Genomic DNA, 12777 nt, shown 5'->3' with positions numbered 1-12777 from the left:
CCTACAATCATTGGTAATTTAAACAGACAAAGAGCTAGCTGAGTGCCCCTTGCATATCTGAAGGACAATCGTTCAGCTCATCACCATTTCTGCTAACCACCCTTCTCCAAACACAGGAGTACTTAGAACTTTGAAGCAGGTACTCATGAAGTTTGTGAAAACACGACTGAAAACCAGGAGATTTTCTAGGACACAGAATCACAGAACCACAAGGTTCATTTACTCCAACTCTTGGCCCTGAAGAGGACATCACTGAGAAACACACCAAGTGTCTGAAAGCATTGCCCAAGTGTTTCTTGTCAGGCTCAGGGCTGTAACCCTGGGAAACCTGTTCCAGCACCCAATCACCCTCTGAATAAAGAATAGTTTTCTAATATCCAACTAAAACCTACCCTGGCACAACTTCAGGCCATTCCCTCAGGTCCTGTCACTGGTTGCCAGAGAGAAGAGATCAGTGCCTGCCCCTCCACTTCCCCTCATGAGGAAGCTGTATGCAGTGATGAGGTCTCCTCTCAGTCGCCTTTGCTCCAGATTGAACAGACCAAGTGACTTCAGCTGCTCCTTTTATGGCTTCCCTTCAAGGTCCTTTACCATCTTTGTTGCCCTTCTTTGGATGCTCTCTATTAGCTAAATATCCTCTTTATAATGTGGTGTCCAAAATTGCAAACAGGTGAGGCCACTCCAGCGCAGAGCAGAGTGGGACAGTCACCTCCCCCAGCTGGCTGGCAATGCCTTGCCTGATGCACCCCAGGACACGATTGGCCCTCCTAGCTGCCAGAGCACACATTCAGCTTGCCATTGATGAGGCCCCTTTCCACAGCATTGCTTTCCAGCATCATTTCAGAAACCTGAAGCCACTCAAAATTATTGTATATGTTCCTGGCAGGCTTCACAATGAGAATAAAAACAATTAGAAGTCAACCAATGGATCAAAATTACAGAGAATGGTTGCTTGATTTTAATTCAACAAATTAGCTAGTCAATGCAATCCCTGTATTAAGCCTGGTTTTCATCCTAAAAAGCCTTAAAAATATCAGATTTTTCTGTGTCTGCCTGCCAAACTGTATTTTATATTTACAGAGCTGAAAATAATATAATGGTGATTTGTCTAATGCTGTCTGCATTGGGAGAAATTACTGTCCTACTCTTCAAAAAAAACCCCTCTGTCTAACTTTTCTGGTAGACATCCCCATAGGTTTTTCTGGGTCCTTTTGGTTATTACTATGGAGAACAATGGGCAGCTTCTGTACTTCCCACAAAAGGCCCCTAGAGCCTCACTGACCAAACCTGATGTCAGTGACTAACTTTAATAAAGATCTTAGACATTAGACTACAGACAGTTTAATTTTTAGAATTACCATTACTGATTATTGTTAGTGTATATATATATTGAACTGTTGGTGTTTAATCTAAATATGTGTATTTGAAATTATCTGGATTCAAAATATTGTTTATTGCTCCTTATTTCTAGCATACCATTAAATCAGTATATTCGTCATGCTCCTGCACAGGAAGTTTAGTAAACAAAACTCTTCAAATAATTTGTTTTCTACACTGCTTATCTCCAAGACAGATAGTTTGGATATTAATCTGTTTTCTAAATGTGAAATACAAGGCAGCCTACAGTCATCATGACTACTCCTCAGTCTCTTCAGTGCAACCCTACTGGGAGACCGTTCAGAATCTTCACTTTATTTAATCCCCTGATTTCTCTTTGGACAATAGCAAATAAAGGCTCCAATTATACAGGTGTTTGTTGCACAGATAACTAGTTCCCAAAGGTCTTGATTCTGCAAAGCACAAGGAGTTTTACAGTTGCAGAGACACTGCAATACTTAAGCACTGTTTTCAATGGGACCATTGGCATAACTATATGTCTTGAACCAGTGTACTGCCAATAGTTCTGATTAAGGAAAGTGCCAATGCATGTGCTTAGCATTACATGTAATCAAGAGAGCCCCCTTAGCCTGAGGTTAAGCAAAAGACTTTCACAGCATTGAATATCCATGAGAGAATACATGTGTTTTGCTACCAGGATACCATAAAAATATAATACAGAGACAAAAGCCATCACATAGTTACCAACTCAGCAATCTATCCTAATTTTCATATATTCCAAATGTTAACTAGATACATTAATGCATGCTCAGCATAGTTAAAGATAGATTTGAATTACCTGAGGCTGTTCTGTCCTTGCTTACGTTCACAGACAAAACCAAACCAAGACTATGCTGCTGCTACTGCTGTTCCTTAGGATCTTGCAGATCTTCTGTCCCATTGAACTTCTTTGCAAGCCAAGGACTCTTGTGATTTAATTGCAAAAGACCCAGTAGCTGATCTCAGTTTGAGAGTAGGATGAACTACAGGTGTGTAACAAAAGCTTTTGGAGCAACATGAGAATTTTGTCAGAGGCTGCTTTAAGGGATGGCTCTCATAGAAAAATTGGAAGCACCACGAGATCATTTGGTTGTCCCAAGGCAAGATTAGCTTTAATCACATCATTCTTGACTAATGCATGCTCAACCTGTTCTAAAAGACTTTCAGAGATAGGAATTGCTCCTTATCTTCTCTAGGTAATCCACTGCTGTGCTTCACTATACTTCCTCTTTGAATACCTTAGAAGTCTCAGGTAACTCTCCCTTGCTTTAATATATGCTATTATAATTGAAATAAAATCCTATTGAATAAAAACCTGCCACAGATATGGAGAGGAGGAATTTATTCCTTGCTTCTTTACATTCTTCATACATTTGAAAACTTTACTGTAGCTTCCCACAATCCTCACTTCTCCTGACTAAACAGACCTAATTCCACTTTCTTCTTAGATTGTGTTTCTTAGTTCTCTGTTTATTATCTTGGGGACCCTGAGAACCTGATATTTCAGCCACTTATTTGGGTTCTGCTGGCAAAGGCAGCAATTTTTATGAATATGATTGCAAAGCATTTTGAAAATATAATTTGTGTAACTATGTGCAAACTACAATTGTATTTAACTACAGTACAGCTATCCCTCCATATGGATCCAAGATTTAGACTACCCTTTGCAGGTGAGCAGCCCTACCAAATTTTGTGCACTCTCAGAAAAATTTGTCACTGGTTCCAGTGCACTCAGTGACTTGGTTAGAGGAAAAACAACAGAAGCAGAAAGATTTGGCTAAATAAGAATGATATATCAAAACACCCAATATTTTAATGAAAGAAACTGAATATCCACACATTTGCACTTCTGTACAGTTTTTGTGATATATATATAATTTTAAGCTGTTTACAAATAACATTTAATGCTTCAAATATTACATAATGTTGATATTATATTTCTAGCAGAAATAAATATATTGCACTTAAAAAGAAACTTTTCGTTAGATGTTGCTTCATAGTTTATGTTCACAACTTCTTTTTCCATAAAAAGATTTCCCCCTACCCACACCCCATACACACAAACACACACTTCAGTACATGGTGAATGTGCTCACGCAATGCATTATAAACAACAAAGTCAACACAGCAAACAGAAGAACTGTGGTACATTCTGTTAAAGAGGTTACATCCAGTTTTTTACCTTCCATATTTTTAAACCAAATCTTTCCTCATGTTTCTGAAGGTACAATTAGAACAAAAAATAAAGCAGAAGAAAAGATTGCTTAAATGTGCTAAAGGTAAAATACAGCAACCTGTATTTTTTGTCCTTAAACTATCGTAAAAAGTTAATTCAGAGTTTACTTAAATCACTGCTTAGTTTTCTTTTAAAAAGATAAAATAAAGAAGTTGTCATTTGATAATCTAGAGACTATATGCAATGACAGTTGATTGCAGAGTAATACATAAATCCTCTGGCCAGCAAGTAATTGATTAATAAAGAAGCCACATCTCCTGCAGCAGCAAATGCTCTGTAAGGTATAGAGAGAGTAAAATCTCACCAAAACTAAAATTAATCTTGCAGTGAGTGAATGTCATCCCCCTGCAGATGATGAGTATAAGCACTGTGGCCACAACTCCCTCAAGATAAGAAGCCAAAGGTGTTACACTGATATCACTGTTGCTTTTACCCCTTATTTAGGAGTAAATTACCACAATTTATATTAACTTAACATTTTGGAAATCTTCCCAAATTTTTGCAATAATTTTCATTGATATTTCTATTTCCTTGTAATAACCACACATAAAAAGGATGTATTGCATAATTGAGTTGCCCACTCAAATACTTTTCATTTGAAAAAGGTTCATTTTCATGTGCTGGTTGGTGTTTGCTGGATGTTGGAAATGGCAACATCTTATGTGTACACATTTGTGCAGTGTCACAGCATTCATGGATATAGCCTTCTGGGAGAAAATTTGTAATTGCATTTTGAAGATTGTACTACCAAGTATGTTCACTATCATACAGCTTACCATATTTGAACTCATGAAAAAGTATTTCCATTAGAAACTCTATCTACTTGGTCTATGCTTGTTCTTCAGTTATACCTAGAAGAGTACAACTGAAACCCAGTGGCATTGATTTTGTATCTTTGACACTGCCTCGGGCCATATAAAGCAGTGCTGCAAACCAAAGGGCAAAATTTTAAATGCATTTTATGTCTAGATACTTAGGGCTCCAAAAATTGAAGAAAAAAAATTCAGGCAAATACATCCAAGTCAATTTTGATAGTGTATGGGATGCTTTCATTGGATTAAACACCTGAGGGTGTTGACTGACTATGGATAAAATGGTAATCCAGAAAACACACAAAAATACTTGTAACACTTCTGAGGATAATCTTATCGTTCTCTTTGAAAAGCATATTCAGGTATGTTCACTTCACCCTTCTTAAAAAAAAAACAAAACCAACAACAAACCAACCAAACAAAATTACAAGCAAAAAACAAAAAAACAACCCAAAAACCTCAACAACATAAACCAGCTCCATTTTGCTCAGCCAAGAAAGCTCATAAAGGTGAAGAGCACTTCTCATGGGATATAAAATGTGAATTATATTTGGAAAATAAACCCTAGATTATATTTGGCATTCCTATCCCATCTACCAACAACAGATGTTCTGTCCTGAAAGTGATGTAATTTTGACAGCAGTACAGCAACTTCTTAAATAAATTACTGATTATTGTAAGTAGTAGAGATAATTTAATTTTTTTTATTTTTTCAGCAATTATTTATGAATTTATGTTCATTTTATTCCAATTGTGTGTTCAGTGCTAAAGCTGATTTGTACTTGAGTTTTAGTCTTTTCTGTAGAGTTTCTGTATTGTTGCTGTTACTAAAGTCACTGTTCTTACTATTAGACATTATTTTTAGATGAGAATGTGGAATGAAATCCTGCCCCCTTTCCAGTCAACAAATTTCCATTTGACTTCAGTTGGGCAGGAATTTTATTCTCAGCATCACTCCCATGCTGTTCCCAGCCCACAGGAAGGTGAGAGGAACAATGGACAGGGAGCAGAAATACTTCAAGGCAGCAAAACCTCTTCATTGGATGTCCTGTGGTCTCTGTGAATTCAACCCCTTAAACCTCAAATCTACACGACAGGTTTTTTGAGGTAGGATTGTTAGGGCAAAGAAGAGGAAATGAGGATGGGACATACCTATTGATCTCATTCCTAGGGACGGATGTCACAATCTGCTTTCATTCCCTTGCTTGGGATCTGCCTGTGATGAGTGGGAAACCCAGTGGGTTTCTGTGCAAAGGCATTAAGTGATCAGAGAGCAGCATATGCCAAAGTGCAGCACGAGGAGTGATGAGCACACTGAGAAACTTGATCTGACTGGAAAAATCAATCTGTGGATTTTGACAGATAGTTCTGCATCATCTATAATATGAAATTCATTGCAGAGAATTTGGATGAGGAAATGGCCTTATGTTTTTATACAGAGACAGCCTACTGCCATATGTTTTCAGATATGAATCACACTTCATTTGTAGTGAAAAGCACTTGTGTTTCATTTAGTATTTTTGTGAACAATGGAGTTGTCAAAATCCGGTTTTATTCTACAGAAAGCGTCTGGAGGATTTTCTCTGATACAGTATCAGAGACATTTCTACACGTCAAATATTGGTGTTTTCAAGGCAGGAAATGGAACAGGGCTAAAGAGATTTTAGAGTTTATTTTCCAAATTTGCTTCATGAAGGAAGGACAGGTCAATGTATGAGCAGGCTTTATGTGACATTTGAACCATGCCTAAAACACGTACCTGTTTCAAACTTGTTTCTGGAGTCATGTAAAAACTGCCTACTCACTTGTCCCTTTCCTGATGGAAGTAGCAGCAGTAAAGCTACTGGCTTGAATTCTGAACATAACCATATACCCTGCAACTCCAGATAAGTTAATGGAGGTGCAGAAGGAACCAGATAAAAGAAATAGAATTTCCCCACAGGCTTTAGTGCATGTCATCCTAGGGTCTTCATACAACTCTAACAGAAGCCAAGCAACTGAAGAGAAGGATTAAAACTTTTTTCCAAACCACCCCTGAAATTCTTGTTTCTGTAGAATCATAATGTACTCGAAGAGTTACATGTTTTGGGGCCAGTATCATCTAATCTCCTGAAAAATAGGGGGTTTGTGCCAAAACCGGTCATGAGTAGACAAAACCTTGCAACACACGCTTTTCTGGTGAATCCAATAGCCTAGAGCAAAATCTAATATTTGGATACATCAAGTCAAATTCAGTGTCTGAGTGTAAGCCACTTAAATACGGCAGAGCTTGGACTATTATATTCATTTATGGAGCTCCTTGTAGTAGTTCTGAACCCAGAAATCATAAATAAATGTTCGTTTTCATTCACATACAGAGCACAAGATTTACAAATTCCCTCAGGTCATTTTTTGTCAGCAGGTCCAATAGTGATTAAAGGGAAATTAGTATGATACTACAGATAACTTGACTGAAAAAGTGATTGCAATGGCCAGTTTGACACAATTTTAAATTCAGCTACTGGAAAATATATAAATATGGCCCTTATCTTTGAGATGCTAGTACTGTCCTACAGTAGAAACTGGGAAAAGCCTGCAAGGTTGTCGTTGCTCCATGTGATGGGGCATGTAAAGCAAGGCAATGGGACAAATAAAGGCATGTGACTTGCCTTGCACTTTACAGATGGGAGGTAGGTGACTCAGTGCACTGTGCTACGCTTCTTACCGTATGATACCAACACACACTGGTCAAAAGTCGGGAAGAATAGTGGGGAATAAGTCTGGTTTCCATTTTGTGTCCCATCTCTACACAGATCTTTAATATATGAGATTGGATTGCTAGTTCTTTTTTGTCAGTAGATGTGTTATCATCTATAACTTGGATGCAACTCTACATAGAAACTCTGTTTACTTATTATTTACAGTGAAATCCCAGCTCCACCCTGGTACTCTTTTCAGCAGTGCAAAGGATTCATGTTAGGTCTCTGCAGACAGGCCATTATTTTCTTATACCACTACAGTTCCTCTGTTGCATCAGACACAGCATATTAGAAAAAGCAGACAGTACTTTGAATGAGAACCCCAATTACTAACTGAAAAAAGCAGATATGAATTTTTTAAAAATTTCATGTGCAGTTCTGTGCTGATATTTTCCTAAGGATACTCCACCATTCTAGTGTGACATGGAAAAACTGGCATACAACCCTCATTTTCCTGGCCAAAGGACTTGTGTAGTAACAGCCATGACCAAATGCAAGAAAATTAAAACAAGTAGAAGGATACTCCAATGCCACTCATACCAGTCCATTGATTATAGTTTGATCCAGAGAGTCTATAGAGTGATGTAGCCTGAAATTTGGTTAACTTGTTACACATGTGCCGCTAGAAACAGGCCTTCAGTGGCAAGCACAGTGGCAAACACCACTGACTTAAAATTTGGTAGCTTGGGTTTCTAAGTTTAAGCAACAGATTTTTCCAAACCAATATCTTTCTTCATTATACCCTAACAGACAGTAAAATTGCTCCTACTAGGAAACAGGACTAACTTCTTTTTAGACTGAAGGACAGAATACATCATTACTGCTACAGTTCTGTAACACATTTCTTTTTTCTTTTTTTTTTTTCAACTAATAAGTGTTTTGTGAATGAAAGAAACAGAGAAAGAATAAAAGACTTGATAATAGTTTTCTCTTTGTGATTATAGTAGCAACTAAGAAATACTGGGTTTGGTGAATATAAGCCAGTCTTAAAAAGGACAGTGGTCTTCTCCACTTTGTCCTGTTCTCAGCAAATACATGCTGAGATAGCCTAAAACATGCTCAAAGTTATAGCAATACATTTTTCTGTTTAGATGCTCATCAGTCACAAGAAGAGATGAAGATGAGTAACAGTATTGCCTTTTTCAGAATTCATCTAGCACATTAAAAAAGACTATAGACAATTAATTTGTACACTGCTGCATAAACATAATCTCTTTCTGCTAGGTATAATGCACCTTTGGAACAAGCTGCACACGACCAAAAATCCTGGGGACTTTGGGATCCATTTTGGCTGTGTTACACATAGATGCAGCTCCAAGCTGCATGCTCTCTTCTTGTGATCCCTCAACGAGGAATTAATATCCATAATGCATTTTCTTAGCTGGCTTGTTACGAGTTCAGCACTCCTGCCACAGGCCTTTCAGGAAGGTCCCTTGTATTTTTCATACTGAACTTGCAGATTTAAAATCTTGTGTTTTTCTTGTCTTACATGACTCATACAAACGGTGTCATCACTGCAGAGGAGTGACGCAGTCCCTGGATAGCTGCATAAGGACCCTGCTGAAAATAATGGTGGTATCTAGGCATGTGGAAGGATGGGAAAGTGGGGCCACTACCTTGCATGGAGCTGGCTATAGCAGAGGGTGTAAGAGGCATTCCCAGGCGGCTGTATGGAGGCAGAGATCCTTGGATTGGATGAGGAATGGGTGTAGCTATGGATGCAGTGCTGGTACCCAGGGCACTCAAAGACTGTGGATGCTGAAATCCAGGGAAACTGGTTGAAGATGAAACCCAGGAACTGAGGGACAGGTTATCAGATGTTGTAAAGGCTGACCCTGCAAGTAAAAAGAAAGAATGCCTAACATTGGCACTGCAACACACAAAGCTGGTAAAATAGCAAAAAGGGAGAAAAGGAGTCTTTCAGAGCAAGACTGATTTCAATGATCAGTTACCACTGGAAATACTTCTCAAATACTTCTTTATATTATTATTTGCGAGTTGCTGTCCTTTATCACTATCACTACATCTTAGACAAATTTCCATTTTAAGAAGCTGTTTGCAGTGGCTTGAACAGTAAAATTAGCTTTGCACATCAGGTGTTTTTAGCATTAAACACTAAAACACCTTGTAATGCTGCCACTAAACATTGAAGCATCTACTCTGACATGGAATCTCAATGCATTATCATCCTGTTTGGAAAACATGCTTTTAGGTCTTTACATCAGATCCTCAGCAGAACTGTTCACTTTGTCTCCTAAAATTTCAGTGTGGCAAAAAATGCAGAAAAATGTAATTTGAACTACAAGTTTTGCCTTTTTTTTTCACCCCAGTAAAACTTGTCAACACTGCATCTTTCCAATCAACCTTTTTCTACAATATAAAACAAAAATTTGAAAAATGTAAATGTCAAAACATTTGTTATTTTTTTAACTTTGTATAGTGCTCTAAGAAAAAACACTAATGCTAAATCATAGTAGGAGATGCAGAACTTGCTCTGAGGGCAATTATCCACTTTTAATAAAAGGGAAGCATTTTCTTTGTCATTTTGGTTTGGGTTTGTTTAGTCTGAAAAGTTCTGAAAATTATTTTCAGAAATCTTCCAACTCTTTAAAACACTTTTTCTCTGAAGTTTGCAGAATCATAAACATAAAGATAAAATGGTTTCTTTAAATTAGAACTATTTTTTTCTTTTAGGCTGACAGTAAAATTTTGGGGAAACAATTAATAATTTGTTTGGATAATTGCCATAGTCATTTTCAAATAATCTGGTGGTTGTGTTGCCCTTCACCTCTGCAGTTCCTCTGTGCATCTGCTCATCATCATCATATGTCTGATTTCTAGAAATGGAGAATATAATAAAATACTATAAATAAATTATTTTTATTCCTCTTCAAACAATAATTCAACTCATGCCCATTCTGTACTTTCTTTCTTGACTAACTTTGTCCACTGAGAAAATGTTTCTTTAGAAAATAAATCTATTGGCAAGAGTATTTGACAAAATATAATTTCAATTCAGTATTGCAAAACATTCTGAGACAATAAAGTTTTACAATAGGTATAAGTTTCATAAATCTGTTTCTAAAAGACAGGTTCATCCAAACTGTGAAATGAAAATTATGAAGACATCTATCTGTCAAGGTAAACCTGTTGGAATTATGTGTACTAACTAACCAGTCCTAGCCACATACTGAAACCAAAAACAACAACAGAAAGCAAAAGTGCAAATTGTTATTTTAAAAAAAAGCATAAACCTCTTTAGGGATATAGCCTCATATGAGAAAGAGAGTTACTCTTGATTGATTTCTCCTCTACTTATTGAGACAAGTAAAACAACCCAGTAACAGGAAAGGGAAATTGTGTCGATTCAGCACTGGAAACAAACTTGAACCAAATCCTGGGTCTACCACTGAACCAAATCCTAGCTGCTCGGAGGTTAGGATCCAGAGCCAAACTCTAAGAATAACACTACACTCACAGACCAGAGCAAAACCCTTGACAAATCAGAGGCTATCTGAGCATTATTGCACAATAGGGAAAGCAGGATGTGAATCTGGATTTGCCTAGGTTTACATTTGGCTCTATTCCATGTGGCTGTTATGAATCCTGTGTGTGGATGCAGGCACACAGATATGATGTAGTAAAAGAGTTTTAATTGTATTTAAATATTTCATATCTGCTAATTCCTTTGGAAATAGACTTCTCGTGAAAAATGTACCACATAGTCTAGCTGCTTCCATCTTTAGATGGCTGAAATTTGTTGAGCAGAGAATGCTCTGGGAGGGTGTGGAAGTAAGTAAAATGTCTATCACTGCTATTTATTTCTTTGTGCTACATGGAATAAACTATGCCATTCTTTCTCAGGAATGATTGTAATAATCAGAGGACTGGAGCACCTCTCCTATAAGGAAAGGCTTAGAGATTTGAGGTTGTTCAGCCTGGAAAAGAAAAAGCTTCAGGGAGGCCTCCTTGGGGCCTTTCAGTACTTAAAGGAGGCCTATGAGAAAGTTGGGAACAAATTTTTTAACATAAACTGTCATGATAGAATAAAGGGTAATGGCTTTAAACTAAAAGTGGATAGATTTAGACTAAATAGTAGAAAGAAATTTTTACTATGAGGGTGGTGAAACACTGTCACAGGTAGCCCAGAGAGGGGATGGATGCCCCATCCCAGGAAACATGCAAGGTCAAGTTGGGTAGGGCTGTGAGCAGCATGATCTAATTGAAGATATCCCTGCTCATTGCAGGGGGTTGCACTAGATGACCTTTAAAGGTCCCTTCCAACCCAAACTATTCTATGATTTTCATGAGGAACCTCCTAAAGTATCCTTTCCTCCTCCAAATGCAATGGACTCTAACTGCAACTTCATACTCAAAAATGTTTCACATATCGCATTTGCCAGCACCAAGAAAATGTGCTCTAGCAATTCTGAGGCAGTCAAGGCCTCAGAGAACTTGTAACACCACCCAGCAACATGTATGTATTTAGCTGTCAACTCTCATGTATGGAAGAGCATCCATCAGTTTTGCGCACCAGGTAGTTTTAAAATGCATCAGAAGCAATGAAAATATCTATGGAATTTCAATAAGATCATTATTTCTCTCCTCATATCTTGGAGGACTTTTCTTTATTTAAAGATACCAGACCTAAAGAGAGAGCGAAGACAGTACCAGTTACTCATCTGCAAGAGCAGTATGTTTTACCTTCTGTGCATGCCTCTGGTTGCCCAGAACAATCACGTCTTGTGCTAGCATATGGCTCCCAGATTAGAAAAAGTTCATTGCCATAACTCATAATCTTCCTCACTTACTCATTTGCCATATTGCAAGCAAATGCAGAACTGTACCCTTTTATTATACATTAAATTAATTGTAATAAAGTATTATTTCCTCCTATGACACCTTCTTAGGGATTCTCTTCAGAAAAGAAAGGATTTAATGGCCAGCTCTCCTGCTGAGATTCAGCTCGTTCATTTTGTCACTCCTAGATGAGGACATCATACCAGGGAGAAATTTAATTCTTCAAGAGAAGATGCTTTGCTCTGAGCACTTCCAGCAAGGGAAGATTTAACACTGCCTTCAACAATAGCTGGCCTAGGATCTAACTTGACGTGAAGTGAGGTAATCCCCCAGAAGTACGTGAAAGGATGGCATCATACCAGATGAGGAGTTGCTCCAGAAACTCTGCAATCTAAGGAACTGCTCTTAGAATAGACGTGTAAGAACAAGCCCACCTAATCACATTTTGTTGAAGAGCAACTCATGGTTAAAAATAAGTGTGTTTTCCCTGCACAAGTCCGAGGAGCTTATGACCAGAAATAATGCTCTTATCTGAGCAACACTGTATGAAGGTAGAGGACAAGACAAGGGCACTGCCAGTCGGAAGACAGATAGAACTGTTTTACCTCAAGTGGCTGTGGCATATCAGGCAGGTCACAAAGTCAACACGCAAAGTATAATGCAACACAAGTTTATGCTAGTCAGCAATCCCACAGGGTGGGTTTGAGATCTATTTCCAGTGACAAATTATAACAGATGCAACTTGTCCAGTAAGTATCCCCACAAAGAATAACTCTGTCTTGCTATTACTTTTGCTACTGCTTAAGCAGACAAA

General features: G+C 37.8%; 1 protein-coding gene across 1 annotated transcript in view; it reads right to left on the bottom strand.

Moving 5' to 3' along the window:
• Window positions 1-8657: 8657 nt before the first annotated feature.
• Window positions 8658-12777, bottom strand: part of TBX20 (T-box 20) — a gene marked incomplete at its 5' end in the record, with an annotated part of 32248 nt that continues 28128 nt past the window's right edge. The window contains one exon of the mRNA XM_009085026.1: window positions 8658-8998. Within this exon, the coding sequence (XP_009083274.1) occupies window positions 8658-8998 (341 nt within the window). The remainder of the gene's footprint in view (window positions 8999-12777) is intronic.

Source organism: Acanthisitta chloris, unplaced genomic scaffold, assembly GCF_000695815.1.
Source record: "Acanthisitta chloris isolate BGI_N310 unplaced genomic scaffold, ASM69581v1 scaffold30431, whole genome shotgun sequence".
Classification (NCBI taxonomy): Eukaryota; Metazoa; Chordata; class Aves; order Passeriformes; family Acanthisittidae; genus Acanthisitta; species Acanthisitta chloris.
The sequence above is the reverse complement of the archived record's forward strand: the minus strand, read 5'-3'. Positions and strand labels throughout refer to the sequence as shown.